An 11,082-nucleotide genomic window follows, 5' to 3' on the forward strand; every position below is an offset into this window, starting at 1 on the left:
CCACTCTGCCCTCCTGGGTTTTTCTCACACCGGGAGGCTTTTCTTCCACTCTCAGGGGAGCTCGCCACCACCACTTGACCTTTGTAAGGAATTGCCCACTGGGAGGGTCAGGACTCCCAGCCACCCTTCTAAGTTCTGAGGCCTTGCCTCTGTGTCTCCTGCTGCCCGGCGCCTGGCACAGGTACAATCGATGGCCTTGCATGCCCCTGCAGGAATAGCTGCCTGTCAACTGACTGCCTTCTTCCTGGGGCCCCTTTTTAAAATAGCATATCTGAGATGGTGGAGGTCTATGGTACAGAGAAGCTCTACTAGTATCCAAAGTTATAAAGAATTTATTTAAAAGAAAATGTTTACCAGCATACTTTTAGCACAGCACCAAATTGAGCAAGGGTTACAAAAGAAATGGACCAAAAATGCAAATCCTGTGTCCCTCCTCTCTATACATGCCCTATCAGATATTAAAATAGGACAGGCTCCTTTTGCTTAGGGTGTTACAGATCCCTATAGAGTTTCCTTTATTTTGAAGCTCCCTTCAGATGTCCAGACCAACCACATGGTCAATGGCTGCCTTCCCAGTGGGGAGGTTTGTGTGCACTCATGGATGCAGTACCCAAGGGAAAAAAGAGACTTCCTTCCTGTTTCAAGGAGTTTTTATCATATCTGTTTCTCCACCCACTGAACGGGTCATGCAAGGTCAAAGAAGCGCTTCCTAAAAACTCTAAACATTTCCTTCCTATCCATCTAGCACAGGGGTGTCAAACATAAGGCCCGGGGGCCGGAACTGGCCCATCCAGGGCTCCTATGAGGCCCACGAGCAACTGGTACAAGGCAGGGAGTGCTGGAAGGAGTAGGCAGAACCATTCTATTGTGGCTTCAGCATGGCAGAACAGCCTCATCTGCAGCAGTCAAGCATCAGAGCTGCACTGCTGCCTCTCCAGTCCGGCTATGTGGGTTTTTCTCTTCATCCCCCTCCCTATCCCTGGGGCCCTGCAGAGAATACACCAACTTGGAGCTTACCAGCTGCTGTCCTTTATACAGTTTCTCTCTCTGGTACCTGGAATTATGTTTTATGGCACACATGGCTCGGCCCGACAAAGTAACATTTCTGTCAGATCTGGCCCTCGTAACAAATGAGTTTGACACCTCTGCTCTAGCATTTCATTCCTCCAAAAATCTCTGTTCCCTGCTTGAAGGGTGGCAAAGTGGGGAGCCTGGCCATCCCACTGTCTCTAGCTACATCCATTAGCATTTCTTCAGAAGTAGCTGAGGTGAGCTTTGGAAGCCACTGAATGACCCTCCTTCCCAACTTGTTCTCTGCCCGGGGGGTGGGGGGACCTGTTAAAATGCAAAAGGGAGGCTTCGCTCCTTTCCAACCTCCCATGAAAAACACATTTCTTCATTTTGCAACACTGGTTTGTTTGTTTTTTAAATTCAACTTTTCCCCAAACATATCTTTTGTCAGCCAGCCATCAGTATTGTCCCCACCCTATTCCCCCAGACATAAAAAGAAGAGAAATCAGCCAACTGTAAGTGAAGATGGCATGCAGATTAATGTTCTCATTCAGAGCTCTCTTGGGATAATGGGGCTGGTCAAAAGATTCTCTGGGTGCTGTTAGAGCGCTCCTTTCCTGGAAGAAGCCATGCATATCTTGCAAAGCTCCAAGTGAGCTTCCCAGATCAGTATAAAGACTGGCCTGGGAAAACTTACAAGTTACTTTGCAAGTCAGAAATCAATTAATTCAGTTACACAAAATGCTTTCTTCTGTCTTCATTTAGCCCAGAAGAGGTCTTCCATCCTAGATGGTGTCCATCTGGCCACATGGATCCAAACCAAGGTAACTTCTAGGCTACAGTGTTACAATGCACTCTACATGGGTCCATCCTTGAAGTCAGCCTGTAATCTCCAGCTGGTACAGAACACCACAGCATAATTATTATAGGGAGCAAAGCAGAGTATACATATTACACATGTTCTGCAGTAGGTATGGGCCCAAAACAAAACACAAAGCAAAATTCATCATGAATTTTGCCCTGTTCGTGGTTCACGAACCAAAGTTCATGACAAGTCTACCACCATGAACTTCCACAAGCTGTTAAAAGTTGTTCATGGTGGTTCCTGGCTAGATCACAAAGCAGGGGTTTAAAGGGACTCAAAATCCCCTTAAATCCCTGCTTTCTGTTCCCTGCAAAAGCTGAAAGAACAGCTGAGTGGCAGGAAGCACCTCCATGCCACTCAGCTGTTTTTCAGACTGAAGTTCCTTTCAGTGGGGTTTGCGGGACCACAAACTGGTTCAGTTTGCAAACAAACCTGCCGGTTCAGTTCGTAGTTTGGCCACAACCCACATTTTTCTGGTTCACGCCCATCCGTATTCTGCAGTCACCATTAGCTGCCAAGTAGTTTTGGGTTCAAATCAAGGTATCAGCCATCACAAAGCATGACATAGAGAACCACCTCCTCCAATATGCCCCACTGCAACAGCTGTGTTCATCTGAGCAAAGGTTTCTGAAGCTGTCATAAAAACATAAGAGAATCCAATGTTGGATCAGGCCAATGGCCCATCCAGTCCAACACTCTGTCACACAGTAGCCAAAAATACCAGGGGCCATCAGGAGGTCCAGCAGTGGGGCCAGGACACTAGAAGCCCTCCCACTGTTGCCCCCCCCCCAAGCAACAAGAATACAATGCATCACTTGCCCCAGACTGAGAGTTCCTATCTATACCTTGTGTCTAATAGCCACTGATGGACCTCTGCTCCATATGTTTATCTAACATATGTGTCACTGTGCAAATGGGTATGATCATCAGTTGCCTGTACCTGAGCATTCTCTGCTGTGGTTTACAATTTGTAGAACAGCCTGCCTGAGGAGGTCAAAAGGCTCCCACATGTCTATCATTCTGTAGAATGTGTAAAAGAACTGTTCAGAAGGTCATTTTTATAAAGAGACTAGGGCTGTAGATTACTGCATGTATTATTTTGTTATTACTACACTGTTGCCGATTTTCAGCAATCCAATTTTGCATGGTTTATAGCATGACATGTCTTACTCCACTATTTTTTAATTTTGTAATCCAATCTTATTGCAGCGCTTATTGTGCATCCTTTACTGTTCCTATTTCATTGTCTTTAAATTTTCTAATCCATCTCAAATTTCAAAGAGAAAGGCTAGAAATAAAGTGAATATATAAATCAGTTACTACTTGGCTGGCTTCAAGAACTATGAACAAGATGGAGGAGAGATGGGGCTTTCAGGAAGGACAACTCAGTCTTTCTTCTCCTTCTTCTTTTTTTGCAGCCAGAGTTTAGCATACCTCCCATCATGCTTTCAGTATAATGGAGTAAATGTGACTACATAGTTATCAGTATGAATACGTGAGGGATACTACCCCAAAGGCTAAAGTCTGTCACAGAGTACTCAGTTATTAACAGCAGTAAAAATACAGTGATGAATAAAACTCTTAAAGGCAGTTATTTTGAATTTAAGAAAAGAGATTCAGCTTCATTTTGGAAGCATAATAAAATTACTCACCTACTACTAGTCCACATTCTGGGCAGATCATATCTCCAGCTCTGTAATCTTCCACCAAAATGGAATCCGGATGGCTTGGACATGTCACTCTCGGAAGCACATCCAAGCTTTAAAAATAAATTTAAATATTTTAATTCTGTATGTCAAATCATATAGCAGTGACATGGGGTAGATCTATGGAATGGATAATTTTCCGGGGAGAAATCCAGAACTGTTTTCCTGCAGAAAATTTCCATTCCTAAAAATGCAGTATTTCAGAAAACTCTCTCTCTCTTTCTAGATATATATACACACACACACACACACCACTGCTCCCTTTTGCATACACTGTATTAAGCACAGTTGATTGATCCCTTCCCCAGATTTCAGTTTAGCTACTCTTTTTTTTTTTTACTGAAAAAGGATTTAATACACAGCACATAAAATTAACATGGTGCAATTTAGTTCTTTAATATAAGATCCTACATAATAAGAGAATTTTCCAATTCTATGCTTTTTCAGAAAACTAACATCCTAAAAATAAACATTCCTAAAAATAAACATTCCTAAAAAGCAAACACTCAATTAAGGAACGGCATTAAAAAATCTGATAAAATACCCTTCATAACAAAATATGTAAGCAGAAAGTTCAATGTTACAGAAATACTACTATCATAATTATATTTCATGAAATTCAGGAAGAAAATATATGAAAGGATGGGAAATATAAGGAGTAAAAAATTAACAGCCCAGCAGATCCTACTGTGAAGGAGAATGATAAAAATTCTTATTTAAGAAGAAGAAGATACCCTCATCTACCTGCCAAGATTTACTTATTGCTAATGTTCTTGCAAAAAGTTTAGCGTTTGATGAATTTATTGTAAATACAATTCAAGAACTGGAATGACTAGATATGTCATATGAATTGTATCTTGGTTAACTGAAAAATGTAATATGTGACTACTGAGGAATTTATAGTTTGGTTCAAAGACAAAAATTAGCCTAGAAACAGAAGCCCATAGGAACAGCACACCTACCAGCATTTTACGTCTAACACATACAACTAATGTCCTACAGACTAAAAATTAATGCAGGTACATGTACCCATAATGGTAGGGTAACACAGCCCCAAATACATATCCTGGACAACAATCTAGAACACTATAACATATCCAGCAAGGCGTTTTCTGTCGGATATCACTTTCGTTTAAACAGTAGCCCCACATTTCACTTTCATAGTGCTGAGTTTCAAAAGTTTTTTATTCGTAAGCAAAGCTACTTTTCCTTTTAAAATCATGAAGATGCAATAGGACATGTAAGATACATGGTGGTAGCTATCAGCTTGCCACTATGATGCAGTGGAGTTACTGGGATTTAAATTCGATTAGCTTCAATTCAAAAGCTATTCTAACTAATATATGTGTACCCTGGTTCATTGTAATGTAGGTTTGATCTGCATATTGTTTTGTAATGGCCTATGGCTAAGCAATACAATACTGTACGGTAAATATATGGATGCTGGATAGAGGACATAGCTAGTTTAATTTTCTTCTGCAAAGCCAAAACAGTAAATAGATTCCCGCTCAGGGATATTTATTTTTGTACATCTCAAAAATGAACAAGCATTTCAGACAGTGCTTACTCTTTTGAGAGGATTTTTTCCTAGTACTTGTTACCACATGGAGCTAAGGATAATGGAATATTTGTGTGATATTACCTGAAGGACCATCTCTCTCAATGCACTAATTGCACACCTGCTGACAGCTCCCTCCTGCCATGGCACCAGCCAGAAAGGTTCACTCTTCTTCAGCCCAGGTCTGGGCCGTTTCAGTTGCAACTCTGGCTTTGCAAAATGGCCTGCCCAAGGAGTTCAGGAGGGTATCATCATTACTAGCCTTTTTAGCAAGAAATGAACAGCAGTCCTACCTCAGAGAGCATTTTGTGTTGATCAACTCTGCAAGCTCTTTTTCGGATACTGAAGGGCTTTACCATAACGAGTTACACTGTAGGGGCCTTTGGTGATCCTTGTTCATTTTGGTAGTTTTCACTGATAAATGCAATTTTTTAATGTTTACCTGCATATCTGTTGTAAGCTGCCTTTGATGGAAAAGCAGGATTTAAATAACTAAAATAAATAATAACTACAAACTGCTGAAGGAGGAAGTCATTCCTTTAAGATCTTAAACAGTGTACTATTTCTCTCTAAATCAGAATGTCTCAAACACACGGCCATCATCTAAACTGTCTAAGCGGAGGACTTATTTGCCTTTTTGGTTGTTCAGAAACATACAAGATAAAAAACTATTAATTAGTTTTTAAAAAAGAAACACAAGATCTTTGAGAGAAAACAATTATACTACAAACTAGTATAGCAGAGTATACTGCATCTAAAACACAAAAACAAACCTAAGAACTAAATTTGCTGAAGGCAAAAAATATAAAACCTTGACTGAAGAGATTTAAAAATGCTTCAGACTAAAGATCTGTCACTGTCACTGCCAAATTTTCAGTCTCACCAATTCCCCCCTATTTCAAATAGTTAAAATGCAGAAGCGTCACATCATCCAAATGCATTTTTTGTAACTTAATATTTATATAGTGCTTTCAGCACTCAAAGTATTTCACACACAGGGCTGTTATAATACTTTTGTAAGGCAGCCAGTCTTTTCTTCATGTTGTAGATGGTGGTAATCTGACACTGTGATAGGGTAGCTTCTTGCTTGTCTAATGCTACCTTGTGAGTACACAGCAGAGGCGAGATTTGAACTGGGGAGACTCCCTCACCAGTTCACCACTTTTTGCCTCTACAGTTAATCTTAAAAACATCCTTAAATCTGAACTTTATATAAAATCTATTTTTTTATCTTCTATCACTCAGTGTGGTGTAATGGTTAGAGTGTCAGACAACTCTGCCATGGAAGTTCCGTGTGTGACTTTGGACTAGTCACACTCTATCAGCCTAACCTGGGTGGTTACTGTAAAGATAAAATGGAGAAGGGAAGAACAATACTGTAAGCCATTTTGTATCCCTATTTGGGAGAAAAGTGAGGTATAAATAAATGAAAGCTGCCATATTGCACAATGGGCAAAAAGTACAATGACAGCATATCAATTAAACTGTCAATACCAATACAAGGAACTACACGGTGTTCTGAGCCTTTTGATTATTTGGAGGGTATAATAATTTATAATAATATACCACAATGTCATGTCCCAGCATATTGGCACTTTCCAGCTCACCCATTGGCTGTGCTGTGCACTTAATCAGCCACTGGCCCATCAACCGCTGCTCAAGAGTACTCACGTGCCATTATCTGGGGGCTGGGTTCACCCCTCTCCCCTGCCCATTGCCACTGCCTGTCTAAATAAACTACCAAAACTGCTTGTGTGGCTCACTTTCCCCTCCGTGGCTGTTGCTAGGCAACCAAGCTTGGTTCTGTTAGTAAAAAGGCAGAGGCAGGAGGCCTTTCCAGGCCTACACTGGCCTTTGTGGGGAACTCATTGGGGCCAGTCCTGACTAGGGTTGCCAGCTCCAGGATGGGACATTCCTGGAGATTTTTATGGTGCAGTCTACAGAAGCCAGAGTTTGGGGAGGGGAGAAGCCAGGTTCTTGCTGTGGAAGCTGAGTGGGTCATTTCAGACCAGTTACAGACTTTCAGCCTAACCTACATCACAGGGTTGCTGTGCAGATCAAAAGGGGGAGAGATGAGGTTGGGGAATTCCTGGAGATTTGAGGGGTGGAGCCTGGAAAGGGTGGGACTTCAGACAGGTACAATGCCATAGACTCCACCCTCCAAATCAGCCATTTCCTCCTGGGAACCATTGTTGCCAATCTCCAGGGGAGGGCTGGAGATGACTCAGAATTACAACTGCTCTTCAGGTGGCAGAGATCCTGGAGAAAATGGTGGACTCTATGTCATTATAACCTGCTGAAGTCGCCACAACAAATTGACACTGAGTGCCCAATGCTAGGGCACCCACCCAGAGCCGCTTTCTAGAGCTCATTGTATTTATTTCCACAACAGGCCTTATTTCTAGTTTACCAATAAAACATCATGGTAATTACATTTATAGCCTGCTTTAAAGGTAGCGCAAGTTATAAACATGGCACCAGATAAGCTGCTGACCTTAAGAGACAGAGGAATATCTTTTACTCCACAGCATCCTGGAGCCAACTCCAAAGAATCAACTCAATCTCACGAAGAGAAAACAAAGTTTGATCACAGAATTGAGCAACAAGCTTTTGCTGATAGTATCAGCAAGAGAAAATTAGTAAGTGAACACAATATACAAAATCATCTGTTTCACGTTACTAATCTAGGCCAACTGCACAAACTTCAAGCTATGTGGTCATAATGATGAAAGTTAGAGGAAACAAAATATTGCCCAACTGTTTTATGGGTGTGGGGTTTTGTTTTCACAGAACAAACAGAAGAAAAAAAGACCCTTATATTTAGATGTCTGTATTCTGTAATCTTCTAAGAATAACATCACTGAAGATGTTGTATGTCCCATATAGTTCTCTTGCAGAAACTAACTATTAACTCATTCATCCCTTGGCAAATTAACTGCTGTAGTCTGAATTCTGTTTACACAGTGTATTCAGAGATCACGTGAAGCCATAATTAAACCCCAGTATGACATCATGAGGCATGAAATCCAACTTGTTTGTCATGCCCTCTTCTCCCCTCTTGTTGCATGAAAAACTCCAATCACCCATAACACCAGAATGCAGGTTCCCAGGTCGCTCTCGCTTGTTTGCCTCTCCCCTGCCAGGATTACACAATGGTTTAGAACCCTAGCTTGTGGCAGCAACAAAGCTTCAACTCACACATGCACCTGCATGCTGATGTCACAGGCACTGGGGAGTTTGTTTTCATGCTTTGCACAACGAAGGAGAATGGGGAGAGTTGGTACAATAAAAAGGCCACATTCATGACCACTGTAGCAAATAGAGCTTAACTGAAGCTTCCCTTGAAAGATGAACACAGCCTTTGTCTTCATATCATCATGAAAACAAGCTGTTTATATGTATATTACTTTTCTATTTTGTCAGCCTTAACAACAGATTTATTTTGCAGAAGTGAATATGAACTGAATTAATGTCATCTATCTAATACCATTGAGTCTCCCTTTCTTCATTTTAACTGAACAGAGCCACATTTTTCCCAAGCACCAAACTGCCAGATTTCTCTAAAAGTTTCAATATCACATGCTTACAGCATGTATGAACATCTTCTCTACCAAAACACCTTAAATTACAAACAGATGTGACATGAGAGGGTGCTCTGACCTACAGAACACAGTTGAGGGCTAAAATGGTTTCCCTACCCTTACCCCAGTGTCAAAGTTGTCAAATGCAAAGTATCACACAATTCAACTGATCCTTTCTATAATATGACATTTACATAAATGACACAACTCCAGAGCCAGTTCTCTATAGCTCTGCCAAGAAACTCTTCAGCAAAACAAATGATTTGCCCAGACACAGAAGGGCCATAGCTATGGCAGGACAACCAGTGCAGCAACCCACAGCAATGCTCTAGGAGCAGGAAGCACCAAAAGGACTGAACAGACTCAGGGCTGCCAGCTGTTCAATTGGCCTGATGACTTCTACACATCAAGATGCTGTTTAAACCAGAACAGCAGGCTAGGCTGGCTATTTTTTCCCTGGTCAACTGGCAACCAAAGGCACTTTCTACTCAGTCCTATACATCCTCCCAGGGCTCCCCTGCTACAGAGCTTTTCCAAAATTTAGTTTAAAAGACAAGCATCCTACCTTTCCCCCAAAGGCTTGCTAGACAACTAACGAGAACAAATAAATAAATAAATAAATAAATAGCCAAGGTAAGTATTCCTAAAATTAGCAAACTTTTAAAAATCATGAGAAAGAGGAAGAGACAGAGTGTACTGGCATGGGGAAAACACGCACATGGCCCTATCTTGTATTTAAAAGCACAGAACCTACATGATGGATGAATAGCTGTGAGAAACCTATTCCACGACTAAGGTGGCCCTTGGTGAAAAGGCCAGAGAAGGCCCATGGTGGCCACGTTCAGAGCGTGGGCTACCGACCAGTGAAAGCAACTTTACGACAGCGTTAAATTCTGGCAAAACGAAAGGATCTACAGCTTTGGAAATGCTGTCGTCACAATATATACATGGGACGGAACTAGAACACAAGATGACTGACACAGAATGTGAGCGCGCTGTTCTAGAATTCGTATCATTTCGGCTGAATAGGGAAGGCGGTGCGATCCAGCAGACAACCCACTTTTCCAGCCTAGGCATAGGAGCTCTCATCACGATCCTGCCAAGCTCCCGAGAGATGACATAAGGGAGAGGAAAGGGGGACAACGATTGGGAACAAGGGAACGGCGCTACAACGGCGCGGTCAAGGCGGAGAAGGGGGAACAGGAGACAGCCGGAAAGGAAACGAAAGTGGGTCGAGGGTGGGCAGCAGCCACAAATGGGCGAGGATGTTATTAGAAGGAATGAAGAGGCGTTCGGAACGGCCTGGAGCCTTAAGGGGACGGAGGAACAGCTTCCCTGGCGGCCTCTCTAGCGCCCTCCCGTCCCCAGAAATCTCTTATGCCCGGTCCGAAGACACCCCCACCCACCCCCGGACACATAAGCGTCTCCCAACCGCCTACTGACCGGCTCGTCGACGCCATCTTTCTTCCTCTTCGCAGTGGCGTCGGCTCAGGGTTCGGCCCTCCCGTACGCTCACTCCCTTATATGCCTTCTGCCCTAATGGGAGGGACTTAGCAAGGCTCCGCTACGGAGAGAGAAATAGGTCAAAACACCAGACGAAAAACGACACTTCCTATTTCCGTCCGCGGGCTTGACTATTTCCTGTTGTGGTTGATGGCTCTGCGCAGTTTGTAGACAGAAAGGCACGTTTTATCTCGCGGGATACTGGAGTAATGCTTAAGCGGCACTGTTGTAGGGTTACATGGGTGTTGTCAAGATCTGATCAGCTGATTGTCCCTTAACATGTTTTAACTTTCACCCTATGTATACTTCAGAACCTGGATGGTTGCTTGAAAATAAAGCTGGGTCAGCCCACGGTTGCGTCCAGTTTCAATACACAAAGTGACACAACTGGGTAGTTAGTGTGTACAACAGGGGTCTTTATGTTTTGCATAACTGGTCAGTTCTGTGGCGTGCTGTGCATAGCTAAATAGGAGCCGGAAAATATAGGCTTGTAATTTCTCGATAATTAAGAGCAATTCCTTGGTATCCGCAAGAGAGCTGTAGTTCTCAGGCGTTCCAAATCTAAGTCTTACAAAATCTGCTGTACCTGAACCTGTTAACCTCACTCAACTGTTGTGTTAATTTCAATCTATATATCTAATTCTCAAGTCGCCCCCTAGTGTGCGGATACTTAAATCCGGACATGGGGGGAGGGAGAGATTTGTGCGCATGTGGGGCGGTCCCCACGTGTGCACACAAATCCTAAATCTGGAAAAAAACATTGGGGGATGTTTAAATCCCCCCGAAACTCACAGAGCGTCCCCTGCGCATGCGCAGGGAACGCTCTGTGACCACCGCTGCCGCCGCTTGGAAGGTGAG

At 42.8% G+C, this 11,082-nt stretch overlaps 1 protein-coding gene across 1 annotated transcript in view; it reads right to left on the reverse strand.

Annotated features, from left to right (window-relative positions):
* GTF2B (general transcription factor IIB) overlaps nucleotides 1-10,220 on the reverse strand; it is a 38,099-nt gene extending 27,879 nt beyond the window's left edge. Inside the window, exons 1-2 of the mRNA XM_015429779.1 lie at nucleotides 10,165-10,220; nucleotides 3,529-3,635 (exon numbers count right to left, since the gene is read on the reverse strand). Coding sequence (XP_015285265.1) covers nucleotides 3,529-3,635; nucleotides 10,165-10,181 — 124 coding nt within the window. The 5' untranslated portion in view covers nucleotides 10,182-10,220. The remainder of the gene's footprint in view (nucleotides 1-3,528; nucleotides 3,636-10,164) is intronic.
* Nucleotides 10,221-11,082: the final 862 nt, after the last annotated feature.

This window comes from Gekko japonicus, unplaced genomic scaffold (assembly GCF_001447785.1).
Source record: "Gekko japonicus isolate JY-2015 unplaced genomic scaffold, Gekko_japonicus_V1.1 scaffold978, whole genome shotgun sequence".
Taxonomy (NCBI): Eukaryota; Metazoa; Chordata; class Lepidosauria; order Squamata; family Gekkonidae; genus Gekko; species Gekko japonicus.